Source organism: Lontra canadensis, unplaced genomic scaffold (genome assembly GCF_010015895.1).
Source record: "Lontra canadensis isolate GAN:19392208 unplaced genomic scaffold, GSC_riverotter_1.0 scaffold101, whole genome shotgun sequence".
Classification (NCBI taxonomy): Eukaryota; Metazoa; Chordata; class Mammalia; order Carnivora; family Mustelidae; genus Lontra; species Lontra canadensis.
The window spans coordinates 5,726,596-5,744,871 of NW_022631095.1; the positions used below are offsets into that span (position 1 = coordinate 5,726,596).

An 18,276-nucleotide genomic window follows, 5' to 3' on the forward strand; every position below is an offset into this window, starting at 1 on the left:
AAAAGTTACAAATGACACAGTGAAAATAACATATACTAATCAAAACCACACAAATGTATCTGACTTCTAATATATATAATTTTTTAAAGCGCCCACTTAAGGAAAGTTGCACTAAGTACAACTCTAGTGGAGATTCTCCCGTTAATGAGTTCTTTAAAATTTGCCAGACACATTATTTTGAGGAGTACAAAATTTTATTTCCTTTAAGATAAACAATTACTCTAATTTATCATCTATTCACATTTTTTTAAAACAAAATATTTAAAAACACCCTTTCTTTTTCAAGCTCTGTTCCTTTAATCTTAGGGAAAAAAAGACATTCCTCATGGCCAACTGCTCTTCTCATTCTTGTATACCAAATCAATTCTCCCAGTAAATCAGATCCCTCTTCACCCTCACAGCACTGAGTGGGTCCTAGAATGTACCATGGATGGATAGGGAAGGCAATGTATTTTCTTCTTCTGTAAATATTCCTGTATTATCTAGCATAGTGCTCTGCACACAGTAGGACCTAATAAATATATGTTTAAATATGAGTGACTTACCTTACTTATAATGTTAGTAATTTGAAAAGTAAAAGACATTTAGGCTATAGGACATTTGTATCTATACTAAGATTAGTTGAATTAATGAAAATTTGGGGGCTTGAAAAACTATTAGCCTCACCTGGAACTAAGCTCAGCTTATGGTTGAGAATTCTTTGAACTGCCTGGAATATGGAATCACTCTGAGGCTGCATTTCCTTATGAAGAGAAAAGGGAGGATATGAAACTCTCCTTCCCATACACTAAGCTTCAGAAAAATGTAATACCCAATTCCTATAGGTATGAAGGGAAATAACCCAAGTATCAGAATCCAAGTATCACAGGTAATTCACATTTTTTATATTGCAAAACAGAAAAATTTAGTCTCTTAAGACCCTTAAAGGAAAACGTAAACATATATGACTATTATAACTAAAATAAAATTCTGTATCTATGTAACTTATTGCACTGAAAAGTTTGTCATCAACCTAATGACTCTGTTAAAAGGAAACTTGGCGAAAGTCTAACACCCTTGAAAGAATCTGAATTGGCTGCTGAAATAAGGAAAGTACCTTATGGAAGAAACCTAAGCAAACAAAGAGATCAAAGCCAAATTCATCTTTACACATAGTAATAGCCAATGTATCAGGAACTTTCTAATGATGGGTTTCAAATGACCATTATGAAGGCCACACACCAGGAAACTCAGAAGCAGCTCGAATTTCATTATTTCCATTCAAAAGAATAATCAAACGAACTGCCAACTGAAACTGAATAAACAGCCTCAAATAATCTAGGGGTGGGTCATGCAATACATTTAGGTGTTTATTTTACCAGGTTTCCTTTTTATTTTTTTTTTAAAGATCTTATTTTTAAGTAATCCCTAAACCCAACGTGGGGGTCAACCCCATAACCCCAAGATCAAGAGTTTTAGGCTCCAATGACTAAGCCAGCCAGGAGCTCAGATTTCTCTTTTAAAATTATAGATGCTTTCGACAGCTGTGTCAAAAATCCTATGGGCAGTGAGAACTACTTGCAGCTGTACAAGATAACCAAAATGTTATCCCCTTGGGTCAAGATTTCCAGTCTCTTCTGAATCTAATTACTTCAGAGTTGTAACGACTTTTCCCAATGGTATTAACTTTGGGCAGTTTACTACTGAAGGGGAGCAGAATTTGTCACCCCCAAATCATGATTTAAAAAAAAAAAAAAACAGCAAAGAAAAAGTTCTGAAACTCAAGTAGAAGTTACGCTTCCGTTAAAGAGACATTTACAAGGGAAATCTCCATTTGTAAAGGTATCTCCCTCTCAATACCTGAAGAGGACTAAATCCCTACAGACTGTTTTAGAGAAAGCACTGACTTAAATCTGCGTAACAACTTTACCCTTGTTTACTGTGCTTTTCCTGGTAACCTCCCTTAACTGTGTCTCCCCCCACCCCCAACACCTTTGTCTTTAGCTGAAGGTGGTATTTAATATGACTGCTTGGGCCATTTGGGAGTTTACTCAGTTTTCCTAGGTACCGCCCATGTACACAGGAAGTTAATAAATTAAGCTTGTTTTTTTCTTGTTAATGTCTTTTATTACAGGGGAGTCTCAGCCAAGAATCTAATAGGGTAGAGGGATAGTTTTTTCTTCCCCAGACTCCTTTGTATTTTTTTAAAATGGGTTACATTTGTTTCAGTGTCCTTCCAAGTACAATCAAGGGTAATGTGAGTAAATTCCACTGCACAAATTATGTTTTTTCACTCTGCTGTATATTTAACTTCTTTGTAAATAAGGTATTGCTTATGATATTGCTTCAAGCACAGTTCCAAGAGCTCAGAGATCCCGGGATGCTCTAAGTATTGCAGAGCCACATAATGTTATTTGCCTCATTTTACTGCAGAAGCTCCCGATGTTATTGAAAGGAAGAGTTATTTTTTACTTCCACAAATTCTGGTATTCCCAAAGAAAGTGTCTGGGCAGAGAGAGGGGAGGGGAAAGAAAGTGTCTGGGCAGAGAGAGGGGAGGAGGGGAAAAGGCCACTGATAAATTCCTGAGAGGAACAGGGTGGGCCGCTGTGTTTTCCTGCCACATGGAAACCCCAGCTAAAGCCAGTGCTCTCACTGGGAGAAGAGAACTATTAACGACTGACCTTGCTGGGGGCTTCCAATAGCTCAATTTCCACTAGTAGTTTTTCTTATAATCATAGTTTTAAAATGGAACTATAGGAGTTCAATAGTTCAAAAATGGGGTGATGCAGATCTGAGATTACAGAGGATAAACGATAAAAAGAAAATTTTCTACTTGAGATTACATAGTATCTCAATCTTGAAAAGTCAGTCTTTTCGATCTGAACTTCAGTTCTCCAACTCATGCATTACAAGGTTAGATCTTGTCTAGACCAGAACTGTGAGGCTGGTTTTGCCCTAAAGCACAGGACTTCAACTCAAGCCTGCCTGGACATTAACAGTCCAGATTTTAGTTCCAGTTCTACTACCACAACTGTGTTCCCACTTAATCTCTAAAGACCTTTCATTGTCTGCAAAACTGGGCTTGAGGTTTCTTAAGTTCCTTCTCCCACTACAAATAAGAAAATAAGAGTTACCAGGACTTCATTTTTACTATTTGAGATTCACAGAAACAAAACACCATAGATCTTGGAAACTGGGTGGTATAATTGATAGAAGCCTGAGAGAAATGCTTGCTAGCTTTGGTTTGCTATTTATTTTTTAAGATTTTATTTACTTCTTTGACAGAGAGAATATAAGCTGGGGGAGTGAGAAAGGGAGAACCAGGATTCCCACCAAGCAGGGAGCTTGATGTGGGGGTGGATTCCAGGACCCTGGGATCATAACCTGAGCCGAAAGCAGGTGATTGAAGACTGAGCCACACAGGCACCCCTGGTCTGCTGCTGATTAACTAGCTAAGTCTTATTGAGGAATAGCTTAATGGCAGAAAAGCGTAAACTCTGGAGTCAGACAACTATGTACTTACGTAAAGTTTGCATCTCAGCTTCCTCATATGTAAAATAAATAAAATTAATTTTAACCACACCAAATGCCCACTTTTATGTAATCTCCACAACCATCATTGGCCTGAACTGACAACACTGAGATCAAGAGTCGCATGCCCTACCTACTGAGCCAGCCAGGTACCCCCCAAATGCCCACTTGTTTGACACCCCCCCAAAAAGCTTTTTGTTTTATGGACTTTATAACGAGATAATTAAGGCATTTAGCATATTGCTGGGCTCATCATATAGGCTCTCAGTAAATTCAAGCTATAGTATTTTGATTACTAATTTTTATAGATTTTATTTTTAAAGTAATCTCTACACCCAATATGGACCTCAAACTTAACAATCCCAAGATCAAGAGACACATGCCCAACCATCTGAGCCAGCTAGGCACCCTTGATTACTATAATTAACAACTGTCAAGAACCATTATAAAGCTTAGTCGTGCCTTCCCCATAGCTGCACTATGTTGCATCTCAAATTCAAAAATTTTAAAGTTTTATTTATTTATTTGACAGAGTGAGAGGGATGACAAGTAGGCAGAGCAGCAGGCGGTTGCGGGGGGCAGGCTCCCCGCCGAGCAGAAAGCCGAAAGTGGGACTCTGTCCCAGGACCCTGAGGCCCTGACCTGGGCCTAAGGAAGAGGCTTAACCCACTGAACCACCCAGGCGCCCCTCAAATTCTCTTTAATCAAAGCTATAAATATGTACTCCCTGGGAATACTCCATAAATTTGGGAGCATTGCCACGCAGGACACTATAGTGTTTATTTAAATCTGATAAGCAGCTATAAAAATAAATAAGTCTGACACACATCTATAATAGATGAGAACTAGTCTCCAACTAACCAGAGTAAGGAGACAGCTAAAACAAGTTGCACTCACCTCTCTCCTTGGTCTTTTCCAAAACTTTCAGAAAAAAATAATTAAGAATAAGGGAAATATAGGAAATTTCATAACTTCCAAAGGATAAACTCGGTCTTTTTACCCAAGTTCATGTAGAAACATGATAATCACATCACTTCCATAGATAATTACATACAAGAAGCTTTTAATATAATTTCCTTCATTGAGGGTAATTGGAGCCATAAATGAAATGTCAAGAACACTGCAGTATCAAACATAAATGTATTGTGGGTGAGCAGTCAAGACTGAAAAAGGAGGCTTAGGTCATTTGTGTCAAAGTCTTGAAACCTAAGCAGCTGGAGTGAAGGTGTTCACTATACCAGTCCCTCCAGAAAAGGTTAGCATCTTGTTCTCCACTTCCAAAGACAAGTTGCAGGTGAGTCAGGCTTCAGTCAATGTAACATATACTTACTGATTTTATGTGCCCAACAAGGGTAAAGGTCATTAAAGTGCTAGGGATTCTACAGAAACGACCTAGCATGGAATGTAGGAACTCTGGTTTGACCGAGATCCAGAGGCACCAACTGAGGAAACAAGGCCAGTAGGACACATTTATCATTTCTAAAGATTTCTCTGCCCATGGTGGAGGGAAGAATACTTTTTTTTTTTTTTTAACACCATTGAGAAGAGTCTAGGTAAGATTTTTCTTACATTTACAAAATAAATTCATCACATGTGAATTGTTAACTGGGACTCTGTAAGGCATCATTAAAAACTCACCTGATTATGAATACTCAAAGATAAAACCTACTCCTAATGGGAAAAGGGGGGCTCCAGAACTTGCAAACCAAAGACGTGCTCTAGGAAGTTATGTTTGCTGCATTCCAAATAAATTTGTCATTACCTGATAAAGTTATGTATACCCCCAGGACTCAACGATTCTCCTAGGACTCCAAGACATGTATCCTAAAGAAACCCCCTACAGATTTGCATTGGGATCCAGGTATAAGAATGCTTACAGCACTCTTTTTAGTACCCCCAAACTAGGACAACAAAACGTCCATTGACAGAATGGTTACGCTGTTATAATCATACTAGGCAGCAATAAAAATTACCTATAGATATATACAAATTTACTATAAATTCAAAGCCACAAAATACACTGATCCCATTCATAAAAGTTCAAAACAAGCAAAGTAAAACTGCATTGTTTAGGCATGCATATACAGACAGTAAAGCTAGAAGGAAAAGCAGGAAAGTATCATACAAGTCTAGGGACGAAACTGTTCTCAGGAAGGAACACTAGGTGTGGGTAGGACTCCTGAGGGGTGAGCAGTGTTCTTTTATCCGGGTGTTAATCATTATTTTTCTTTAACCATGTACGTTGTACGCACTTTTCTGCATAGATCGTATCGCATAAAAATATATTGATATCCCTGCAGAAACCCACGCCTCTACAAAGGTGGGTGCTCGCGGCGGACCACCCGCGGAGCTATCCAACAAGAAGGCCGCCTGCCAGCTCCGCACGAGGAGAAGCAGGCCCTAGAACGGCCGAGGTCCTCGCGGACTCACAACTGGCGCACACCCTCTCCCTACTACGCAGCCGAAGTTTTCAGGGAGTCGACGCTCACCGCGACCCGGGAAGGGACGGCTGGCTCTTCTCACCCGGCCCAGCGCCCAGAACCACGAGACACCCGCCACGTCGGCCCTTCCACCGCCTCCGGAACTCCGGGCGGGAGCCGGGCGGTTCTGGGGCTCAGCCCCGGGCTTCCTGAAGGAAGGCGGAGCCCCGGGGTCCGAGGCGACGACTCCCCCCGCCCCGAAGCCCGAAGGCGACCCCGGGGCAGTCCCGCCCACGCCGGAGCGCCGGCCCCCGGATCCGGGTGGGCGTGGCCAGCCGCGGCCCGGGCGGCTGGGAGGGGGAGGGGGCGCGTACCTCTCCACCGCAGAGGATACCTCGCCAATTCCCGGTGACTGAGACTAGAGATTATTTCCGGGCACGGACCCCGCCACCCCTCCCAGGCAACCACTAGGTCTTTTTTAATTAGGAGTGCGGACACCGGCGCACGCGCACTGCCGAGCTTCCGTGAAGCTGCTAGCGGCCAGGCGGGGAGGACCCGCCGCCGCTACCGCCACCGCCGCCGCCGCCAGGGCCGGGCGCGTGCGCGCGGCGACACGCAGCGGGCCGGCGTCGGGGCGCGCGCCGCGGCGGCGGCGGGGAGGCGGGCCGGCCCGAGAGCGATTGTGCGCAGTGGCTCGTCGGCCGCGGCTCTGGCCAGGGCCGGCGCTTTCCGGAGGAGGGGTGTGGGGGCTGGAGGCGGGGACGCGAGGCTGCGGGCGTGGCCGGGGGCGCGCGCGGCGGACGCGCGGTCCCAAGTGAAAGGAGAAGGAGGGGCGGCGGGGGTGACGGTGCGATAGCCGCTGGCAGCGCCGGGGCGGTAGTCGGCGGCCGGGGCCGAGGAGAAGGTGGGCCAGAGGCCAGGTCAGCTGCCCCGACCCTCGGACGCAGCCCCAGAGCCAGGGGCAGCGGTTTCTGGTGAGGCGGGGAGGCGCTGCCAAGCCCCAGCTGGGGAAGATGTTCAACGTGGAGTCGGTGGAGCGGGTGGAGCTGTGCGAGAGCCTTCTCACTTGGGTATGTGGTGACTGGCGCGTCGGGGAAGACCCCCTCCCCCAGGCCTTCTTTCCGGGATCCCCCACGCTTGTGGCGGGGGGGCGAGCGCCGAGGGCGGCGGTGCCGTCACATCCGGGGCCTGGGGCGGGCGGAGCCGGGGGCCGCCGATGCGGGCCGCGTCGACTCCAGCGGCCGGGCGGTGCGGGGGGCGGCGGGGAGCGGCGGGGAGGGGCGGGGAGGGGGGGGACTCGGCCCCGAGTCCGAGGGAAACTTGCCGGGCTTGAGGTGTTGGCTGCTCTGCGAGTGGAAACCGGCCCGGTGGAGGCTAATGATGGGGCGCGGGCGGCACTGTGATTAGGGTTGTTGTTGTTTGCAGCTGACGAGGCGCGGGCGCTTCCCTTGCGCTGCCGGGGACGCCGGAGCTCGGCTGTCTCTGCGCCGGGCGCAGCCGGTAAACGCACTCGGGACCCCTGGTTACGACGTTCCTCGCCTTTGTTGTAGCGTTCACATAGCACTGGAGGGGAGCCCCTTGCGGGACGAGCCGGGCGCCCTGGAGGAGAAAAGTACTTTGAAGGGAGGGTAGGGAAAATGCGGAAGGGCATCCAGAGACGGTATTTAAGATGCGAGATACGCTTCGGAGATGAAAAAGTCAGCCGCGTGGAGATACTTATTAAACTATAAAAACAAATCTGGAAGCTAAAACCCAGGCTGTGTTTCACAAACCTAGGTGTCCGTTCTTGGCCTGTGTGTTTGTATGTATGGGGTCCGCAGAGCCACGGGATAAACATAGTGCTTTCTCCAGGAGTTTTACTCACTGCTAAAAATGTTAAATGTCATTTCTAGAATAGGACACTAATATATTTATTGAGGTAACTACAGCATTAGGGTTAATGTTAAAGATAAGATACAGATGTCAAAAAAAATTCTGTTCAGGGGTACCTGAGTCGTTTCACGTCTCTGAAATGTTATGTGTCACTTTCCTGTGTGGGGGCACTTCATGGAAAGGTTAAAGAAGCATTGCATTAGGTAGGTTGTAACAAAGGTAGTGTAAATACTCTGAGGTTTTTTTTCTTTTTTAAGATTTTATTTATTTATTTGAGAGAGAGAGAGCAGTAGCAGGGGCAGAGGGAGAGGGAGAAGCAGACTTCCGTGCTGAGCTGGGCATGGGACTTGAGCCCAAAAACCCTGAGATCATGATCTGAGCTGAAGGCAGATGCTTAACTGACTGAGCCGCCCATGTGCCCCTACTCAGATTTTCATAATGTGTTCTGTGAATCAGATTATGTCTTCTGAAATAATACACTGCTAGGACTTGATATGTTCTATAACTTTTACGTTAGGCTATTACTGGGATTTCAGGGTGTTTTTTGGTTTTTGCTAGAATATATAGTTAACATATAGTTTACAAATATAGTAGGCTCCAATTTCAGACGAGAAGGGTTTCATTACTGTATTTTAGAGAAGAGGGAAACTGTTAAGCTGCATAATGTGGCCAAGGCATGGGAGAGATAAAAGAATGACCACATTCTTTGATCCTGTGGCAGGAATAGATTTGGCAGAGGTTGTAAACAGAAGATGGGGATCTTAAGGTGTGCTTTTTTGAGTTTGTACAAGTAAGTTCCTCCCTCAATGCTAGAAAAAGGCAAGAGGGCAAAGATGAGGAAGCTAACTGAATCTAAAGTAGGGCTACATGGTTTAAAGTCTAGAAAGACAAGTCTTGAAAACAGGTGTATGTGAAGGCCATCTGCAAAAAGATGGTGATCATTGCAGTTATTTGAGTGAGAATTGCTAATAAAAATATAGAGGAAGAGTCTTGGAGAAGTTTGAGGAGACACACAGTATGAGAGCATCTATTTAGGATCTGGTAAATGTCAAGAAAACAAAACCTAGGTTATCAGATTCCCTGAAAACCAGGGAATATGGTGTTGTAGAAAAGAATTTTTGAATTGTCACTGGAAGGCCCAAAAGGGAAAATTTATGGAAAAAATAAGATTAGAGATTTTCAGTAACAACTGGAGGGGCAGAGTTTCTGCAAAGATGTACAATTCTAAGATTTGGAAACATTTTAAGACCTTGTGCATTGAAATCTTTCAAAATAAAGTTGAGTTTAAATTCTGGCTTCCCTTTGTCATTGTAAAAAGCAGAATAAATATTTATGCAGAAAATGAGGTAGCTGAAAGTGTACATTTAGCCTAGCAATTCCCCTCATATCTGGAGGCCAGCTTATGCTGCAAACAATTCCGAAACCAAGTGTAAGGGGGAGAAAAGTATGCAATACGCTCCAAAGAAGACTCCCATTAGCACGCTTGGCTGGCTGAGTCAGTAGAACTTGTGATTCTCAATCTCAAGGTCCTGAGTTCAAGCCCAACAGTTGGCATGGAACCTACTTAAAAAAGGAAAGACAAGACTCCCATTTGGACTAATTTACTCTACATAAGCTTACAGCCAGGTTGGTCATGTGCGTTCTGTGCACAAAGAAGATTAGGCGGTAACTGCAACACTTGGCAAGGTACAGGCAGCTGCCTGTGACCTAGAAGATCCAAAAACTGAAAGCTCGGTACTGCGTGATTCATTCTTTGAGCTGACAGCCTTACCGAATTCAAGAACCTCCATGCTCAATTATTGAAGATCATAATTAGGATCTTGAATATCAAAAGTTTATTTTCACTTAGTACTTAGCATTTAGTACAGGTAGGAGGTAGATAGTACACTTTAGAAATTCTTCCACTAGAAATAGTTAAAATAATGAAAACTCAGGCACTTAAAAGGGATGACTATTAGTTGTCTGTCCAGAATTCACTTATGTGGACATCGAATTGCCTTAAATGCTGGATAAATAGTTGTTGTATCAGAATGCCTCCTAGCCCAAGAATCAAATGTTCCAAATTTTTGTTGAAAGAGGAATAGTTAGGAAAAGACAGAGTATCCTTCTACCAGTGGAAAACACCTTAAGGTTAAATTCCAAATTAGAGTTTATGCAGCAAGCAAGTTCAGCAGGATGTGCTTGAAAATTTCCACTCTACCTCTCTCCCCACCCTCTGAGTCAAATTGTATTCTTACCTGTTACAGAAATCTGCCCTGCCTATTGCACCTGTCAAGCCTAATTTCTTGAACTTTACGTGAAAAGATTGTTCTTTCCTAGGTTTTAGAGACTAAAAAACCAGAACGAATCTGGAACGCTACCAGTTTAGTGGGAAAAGAATCATCACATAGGCTAAGTCCGTTTCTTCTGCGAAACCCAGCAACATTAGCATATCCTTGTAATTTTCATATTACTTAGTTAGAGGGGGAAAGCAGGCTCCCCGCTAAGCTGAGAGCCCGACATGGGGCTCCATCCCAGGATTCTGGGATCATGACCCGAGCCAAAGGCAGAGGCTTTAACGCACGGAGCCACCCAGGCGCCCTAGATTCTGATTTCTAACAGGTTTCCAGGTGATGCTGTTGTTAGTGGCCTGGGGACCATATACCTTGAGAACCACTGCTCTAAGAGCAGGGATTTTTTATTTTAGCATTATTGGCATATGGGGTTGGAGAATTCGGTGGCCCTGTGCACTGTAGGACATTTAAAAGTAGCAACCCTGGCCTTTGCCTACTAGATACCAGTAGCACACACCTATTTGTTAAAAACAAAAATGTCTCTTAGGGAGCAAAACCACCCCTGGTTGAGAACTGCTGTGGAGATACTAATTCCAGGTGATGTCCTGTTTTACTTTTCTCATGCTTTTGTGGGGGAGGGTGAGATGGAGGTTGGGAGATGTTAATAGAGCTTCTTGGAATTGAAAGAGGTTATGATCTTTTAGGTAGAATTTCACACCTTAATGCACTTAGGTGTAATTATCTTTAAATTTTATTGTGCTGATCTCCAGACACATCCTGTAGATGTAAACTCAGTTGATGAGACTAGTAGATGATAGATATTTTAAAAATTAAAATATAATTCATATACCATAAAATTCGTTCTTTTTTAAATTTTTCCTTTAGAGTGTTTTTTTAAATGTGTTTTTTTTAATGCATTTATTTATTTAAAGATTTTATTTATTTATTTGACAGATCCCAAGTAGGCAGAGAGAGAGGAAGGGAAGCAGGCTCCCTACTGAGCAGAGAGTCCGATGGGGGGGGGCTCCATCCCAGGACCCTGGGATCATGATCTCAGCCAAAGGCGGAGGTTTAACCCACTGAGCCACCCAGGCGCCCCTCCTTTCGAGTGTTTTTAAGATTCTCTTTATTTGGCAGAGCACAGGGGTGCACAAGAAGGGTGAGTGGGAACCTCCCTGATGAGGGAGCCCGATGGGGGACTCGATCCCAGGACCCCCGGATCATGACCTGAACTGAAGGCAGATGCCTAACAGACTGAGCCACCCAGGAGCCCCAGAATACATGCTTTTAAAATGTACAATTCAGTGGTTTGTGGTAAACACTTTTTATCATCCCAAAAGGAAACTCCATAAAGCTAGATTTCCTTTGGCACCTGCTTTTATTTCAAGCACAGGTGGACTTCATGTAGCCTTCATGATCAAGTATTTATTTACCTTAAGAGCCAATATAGAGAAAGTAATTGTTTAGAAGCCACATTTTAAAAATCAGAATGAAGATAAGTTTTTTCTAAGTCCCAAGAGAGAAATAGAATTTTAGAACTAAATTACTTACATTATTGAAGAATTACCTCCTTTATCGAGTTTTTTTCCTTTTAATTGGTCAGAGACCGTTTTCTAATCTGCTTTGGATCAGAGGGTTGCAAATGCCCAACCAGTGTCCCACCACATAAGAATTATTTGATGAGCATGTTAAAAGTCAATTCCCAGCCTTCTGCAACTTGCCACATGATTCTGATGTACACCAGGTTTGGGAACCACTGCTTTAAACTTTTCAAAATGCCTAGTTTACATTCATTTTCTCATTTATGCCTTTAGCAAAACACCTCTTCATAAGGTATTTTTCCCAATTGCTAGATTTAAAAACTCTTAAGAGAGGTAAAGTGGCACATCCAGGTTCACACAGCAAATTAAGAGCAAAGCTGGGACTTTCAAAACATGCTCACTTGGGGCTTATTCTGTGTCAGACATTGTGTTAAGATTAGTGGTTAAGAGATAAATGAGATGTGGCTCTCACTGCTGTCTCTCTTTCCTCTTAAACCTATGAGAGATGAATTTATCAACTGTAAAATGAAAGCAGGTGCTTATCTCATATTAAACTACATTGTTATCGCATTACTATTGGAGGCAGCTGGAGATAATATAGAATAAAATTTAGTATCCGTTCCTGCAGATATTTATTTGTTCCATTCATTCTTTTACTAATTATATTGAACCTCTGCTGTATATGAAGTTAGTGTCAGGGGATGGCTTCTTTTCATTACTCTCCCAAATGGATAGCTAGATAAAAACCACTTGCTATGTGATCTCTAAGATAATTCCTTTAGTTTCCACCACTGTAATCCTCACTATTCATAAGACTCTCCCATATAGGTAATATAAAGAAGCTACTGACTGCATTTGTCTGTAGCTTTTTTTTTTTTTTAAAGATTTGATAAATGATACAGTACAGAGAATTAGATACTCACCTACTGTTACTAAGTGAGAAAATGGCTAAAACAATTACAAGAATTAAGGACAGTTTGTATTTATCAAAAATCTTAAAATGTGCATACACTTTGACCCAGTAACTTCACTTCTAAAGAATCTTTTTTTTTTTAATTATTTTATTTACCTATTTGAGAGAGAGAGCATGAGCACACCAGTGGGGCAGGATGGGGGGACAAAGGGAGAGGGAGAAGCAGACTCCCTACTGAGCAGGGAGCATGATGTGGGGGCTCCATCCCAGGACTCCTGGATCATGACCTGAGCCAAAGGCAGATGCTTAATTAACTGAGCCACCCATGCACCCCCAGTAATTTCACTTCTGAGTATGTAACCCAATAAATAAAAATGTGAGAAGATTTGAGTGTTATTCCCAATATTTCCATTGTCTCTACTTAGTTTGACCTCATCTGTGCTAATAATATAAACCTACAAAAATAGGTCTCTGTGCCTCTTCCCCTCCAATCCTTTCTTCATACTGCAGCCAGGATGATCTTTATACAGCACAAGTCTCATGGCTTCAGTCTCATGGAGTCCTTTGCTTAGCCACCCTCCTACCTCATTGCTCTTAGAATAAAGTCCTAACATGGCTTATGAGGTTTTGCACAGTAATGCCCCATCTTTCACCATTATACTCTTTTCCCTCTTCCATCTCTTCCTATTCCTACCCCCCCATCCCATGCTAAGCTGTTTTTCATTCCTAGACTGCATCCCACTCACTTCTAATCTTTGTGTTGCTGTTTGCACATCCTGTCATACTCTTTCATTTTGCTAATCTATAAACTGGGAGAGAATGGCCGCATCTGTCTTTTCTTAGTGATTTATTTCCTTCTAAATCTTGGTTGCACTACTGGGTATAATTATTGTTGGCTCAGCTGTATTATCTTATGGAAATAATTTCTATTTCTCAGCCATGTCATGCTGACCAGTGCAAAGTTGTTAGTTTTTGTTTTTTTGCAAACTTAGATCTAATTCACAGTACATTTAGAATCAAAATTGAATATCTAACCTCAACTATAGTGAATGTGAATTCTATGTCTCTTTAAAGATATTTTGGTTTTGAATAAATGAAATCTGTGTCTGGCCAGCCTTAAGCACGTCTTTTTCACAAAATAAGCTTCACATTTTTTTTTTTCAATTCAGTGGCTCAATTTTTTCAAGGACCCAGTTCTTTGTATCCCTCTTCTCTGTTGTAGAGTGCATCAGCCTCTTCCTAAAATATATTCTGTTAAGAGCCCTAAGATGACTGCTGGTGGCAGTTGAGGCAACATACTTGACCACAGCAAGGGGAGATTGGCTCTTCTTTCCTAGAAACTCAAGTTTAAGCATCTCCCTCCAATTCTTTGGTTCAAATTGTCTTTGCCCCGTGAATCCTAAGTTAGTCACTGGTAGAGGAGATGGAGTTACCATGACTTGCTTAGATTGGTCATCTGTGAGGAGAAGGGATGCTGGGTTGTCACCAGGTGTCCACCTCAATTTCTTTTCTACCTAAGGGACAATGAGAACCTGCAGGAAATTTCCCATAAGGGAAAAATTTTCCAACTCTACTGCTTTTTAAAATTTATTCCGACTATCAAAATGAGATAATCACAAAAGGAAGCCTAAGAAATCTCCTGTGTAATTAACCAGAGAATCCCCCCCCCCTTTTTTTCTCTAGATCCAGACATTTAATGTGGATGCACCATGCCAGACCGTGGAAGATTTAACGAATGGGGTTGTGATGGCCCAGGTTCTTCAGAAAATGTAAGAATTGCTTTATGTTTTTGTATAGTCTTATATGTGAATATTTACTAGATTGAAAACATGGACGAAAAAAAATGTTCCCATGAAATGTGTGTTGCGTGTAGAATAAGAGCTTATAAATGTCCGTTTTAATTTTGATGGCATGTACTGGTTTGGTATAGATTGGCTGAGAGTTTAATTAGGGCCATAATTGTTTAAACACTCAATTGGTTTTAGCAGAATTATTTGTTCTCATTTTTTTTTTTTTTTTTTTTTTTTTTTTAGCATAAGCTTGGCAGAAATTTTCACATTAATGATATTTTCTCATTGTGGAAGAATCTAGAGGCTTGCTTTCTCTTTCCTTAGGATTTTGTTCAAATGTTGTTACACCTATGAAGCTTCCCCTGACCATTCATATAAAATAAGTGACAGCCATTGCCCTATACTCTGTTGTATCCCTTTTAACCTTTTATGTTCTTCTTTGAGGTATGTAACACCATCTTATATACCATATATTCATTTGTTTTGCGATGCTCCCCCCGCCACTCATGTGAGATCCACACAGAGGCAGGGAATTTGTTTTGTTCACAAGGTTTGGTTTTTGTCTGAATCATATGAAAATGCCCTTTGTATAGGTCACAAGTGGTTAAATATCATCAGTTTTTCATGATTCAGCCTGCATCATAGATACTCATGTCACCAAATGATTAAAAGAATAACATTCATGTGTGGGATATATGAAACATACCCGATTCTTCTAAGTACTTGAAAAAAGCAATGGTTGTAAAATTGATGTATGGCTATCTCCAACTTGATCTAGGAAATCTTCTAATAAAACATTACTTGTAAATTTAAGAAATCATAAGGCTCGATGTGACTTGTGGGGTATACTTTTGTCTTTTGAAGCACTGAGCACTTGTAGGCTTTATGTTATTAGAAGATTTGCATATGACTAGATGGGATTTCCTGAAGTTTTGGTAAGAATCCATACCAACAGTAAATGAATTCTTCCTGTTCACTTTGCAGTGAGCTATATAGAGTTGCCCGTCTGAAAAGCAGTTCAGATGCCTGCAATTCAGAGACTCTGTGTGTCTTTAGAATGAGGGACTGATGCTTGGAAACTAGCTTGCTGTTGCTTTTCTTCTGTAACTACATGGCACATCTCTTCAGATACGTAGGAGCATAGACTTTTTGATGGAGCTTGAAAAGTCTCATTTGAAACCTGATCAGGCTTGGTTCTGGCACTCTGAGAACAGGGATCTTGTGACCTCTGAGTGGTTCCCTAATAATTTTTAGCCTTTGAATGGTCTAGAGAGTTTCACTGAAGCTTAAGTAAGCTTTCCAGGTATGTATCAGTAAATGAATTTTTTGCTTAAGTTAGTTAGATAGGATTTCTGTCTTTTGCAGAAACCAGAAGAACTGTATGCGTGTATTGTTTTACCAAATCAAGATCATAGCATATATTATGTTCTGCAAACTAGTTAATTTACCAAGGTCTTGTAGGCATATTTCTCATCCATACTTAAGTTTTTTACCTTTTTTCCCAAAAATGTCTTCCTTTTTTCCTTTTGTCATGGTAAAACATATACAGAAAAGTATACTAAAAAAAGTGATGAGTATGTACATGTGTATGTATATCGTGTATGTATTTGTGTATACACATCTGTGTAACCACCACCCAGATTAAAATATATAACCTATCTAGGCCCAGATGGTTCCCTCACGACCCTCTCTAATCAATAACCCTTTCCCAGTAATAGCCATGATTCTGACTTCTACACAAGCAATTAGTTTTTTTTCTGTTTTTGGACATCTTATAACAGGAATCATACAGTATGTATTCTGTCAGACTCCTTTCACTCAAGGTAATGTCTGAGATTCATACTGTTGCATGTTATCTATTTTAATAACTGTATAATATGTACAGATTCAAGGAAGTTCAGTTCCTCCTTGTCTCTTTGATATTTATTGAAGGGCTACTTTGTGTCCAGCACTGGTGATACAGCGGTAAGCCACAACCCAATAGCCTTCAGAGAGTTTATAACCTTGGGAAAACCAGATTTTTAAATAACTATGAAAACAAAATTGCTATTATAACTGGTGCTACAGGGCAGAAATACACAATGTTAATGAAAGTTTTTAAAGAGACATATTTAGCTTAAGTCACATTTACCTGAAAAAAATAAAGATCTTAAATCTGAAAGATGATCGGTAACAAATTTCTTAGCATACAGAAGATGGTATACAGAGGAGGCCATACCAGCTGATGGAGTATCGTCAACAACACCACCAAAAGAGAGAAGGATCATGTTATAGAATGAGAATGGAAAGAGAGATATTGCCAGACCATGTAGGGCCTTGTATCTTTATTCCAAGGGATATGAGAAGCAACTTGGGTGGTGTGGAGGCAGGGAAGGGTTTACAGGGTCTGATTTACATTTTAAGTTTTTATTTAAATTCCAGTTAACATACAGTGCAATATTAGTTTCAGGTGTACAATGTAGTGAGTCAACACTTCCATGCAGCACCTGGTGCTCATTACAAAAGTGCCCTCCTTAATCCCCATCACCTATTTAAACCTCATAACCATCAGTTACAATTGAGAGTCTGTTTCTTCCTTTGCCTTCTGTTTTGTTTTGTTTTTTTTTAAGATTTTATTTATTTATTTGACAGACCGAGATTACAAGTAGGCAGAGAGGCAGTCAGAGAGAGGAGGAAGCAGGCTCCCTGCTGAGCAGAGAGCCCGATGTGGGACTTGATCCCAGGAGCCTGGGATCATGACCCGAGCCAAAGGCAGAGGCTTTAACCCACTGAGCAACCCAGGCGCCCCGCCTCTCTGTTTTTATCCCTTTGCTCTTTTTTCCCTAAATTCCACATATGACTGAAATCATATGATACTTGTCTTTCTCTAATTTATTTTGCTTAGCATAATACTCTAGGTCCAGCCATGTTGTTGCAAATATTAAGATTTCATTCTTTTTTGATCGCTGAGTAACATTCCATTGTATATATATACCACATCTTCTTTATCCGTTCATCTGTTGATGGACATTTGGGTTGTTTCCATAATTTGGCTATTGTAGATAATGCTGTTAAACATTGGAGTACATGTAGTATCTCTCTGAATTAGTATTTTTGTGTTCTTTGGATTAAATACCCAGTGGTGCAGTTGCTGGGTCATAGGGTAGAGATATGTGTATGTGTGTGTGTGTGAGTGTGTGTGTGTGTGTGAGTGTGGGGTAGGGAGGGAGAGAACAAGTAGGGCAGAGAGAGAGGGAGAAGCAGACTGCTGAGCAGGGAGCCCGATGTGGGGCTCGATCCCAGGACCCTGAGATCACGACCTGAGCCAAAGGCAGATGCCTAACAGACTGAGCCACCCAGGCACCCCAGGGTAGTTCTGTTTTTTTAACTTTTTGAGGAACCTCCCTACTGTTTTCTGCAGTGGCTGTACCAGTTTTCTTTTTCTTTTTTTTTAAGTTCTTATTTAAAGTCCAGGTTCATTTACATTTTGAAAATATTCTGGCTGCAGGGGTAAAATGAGTTAGAAGATGCCATAAATGATAAGGAATGATCAACTGGAAAGAAATTTGTAGTAAATCAGAAAGGAGATTATGATACTTTGGATTAGAAGGTAGTGAAGGGGGTGGAGACAAATGGATGACCCAAAATAATAGAGACAAACAAATGTTGATGAATGAAAACAGGATGTGAGCAAAAGGGTGGTATCAAAATTGACTTTAAATTTCTAACTTTAACAAATACACAGAAAGGGGGACAAACTGCTGTTGTGGGGTCTGCTGAAAGGGAATCTGCTGTGGAGGAGTACTGGATATATCATGGGTTTAGTTTGGGGCACATTGAATTTGAGTGGTATTGAGACATCAAGAGAAAAATGCCAAGTTAGCATTAGATCATGTAGGTCTAAAGTGCAGAAGAGAAATCCAGAATCAATTTGGGTATCTTAATTGAAGCCATCAGTGTGGATTAAGTCACTTAGG

The 18,276-nt window shown here is 41.8% G+C and overlaps 2 protein-coding genes across 10 annotated transcripts in view; one reads left to right on the forward strand and one right to left on the reverse strand.

The window, feature by feature from the left end:
• Positions 1-6,516, reverse strand: part of RNF170 (ring finger protein 170) — a 44,843-nt gene extending 38,327 nt beyond the window's left edge. Inside the window, exons 1-2 of one of the 6 annotated variants that reach the window (XM_032837972.1) lie at positions 6,306-6,516; positions 667-742 (exon numbers count right to left, since the gene is read on the reverse strand). The gene's annotated coding sequence lies outside the window, so the exon portion shown is untranslated. Of the gene's footprint in view, positions 1-666; positions 743-6,000; positions 6,230-6,305 lie in introns of those variants that run through there. The other 5 variants (XM_032837971.1, XM_032837970.1, XM_032837973.1 and 2 more) reach the window with 5 other exon arrangements.
• A 132-nt stretch (positions 6,517-6,648) lies between these two features.
• The window catches only part of HOOK3 (hook microtubule tethering protein 3), a 108,663-nt gene continuing 97,035 nt past the window's right edge, over positions 6,649-18,276 (forward strand). For 2 of the 4 annotated variants that reach the window (XM_032837965.1, XM_032837967.1), the window contains exons 1-2: positions 6,655-7,001; positions 14,214-14,299. In XM_032837965.1, the coding sequence (XP_032693856.1) occupies positions 6,945-7,001; positions 14,214-14,299 (143 nt within the window). In that variant the 5' untranslated portion in view covers positions 6,655-6,944. Of the gene's footprint in view, positions 7,002-14,213; positions 14,300-18,276 lie in introns of all 4 variants that reach the window. The other 2 variants (XM_032837968.1, XM_032837964.1) reach the window with 2 other exon arrangements.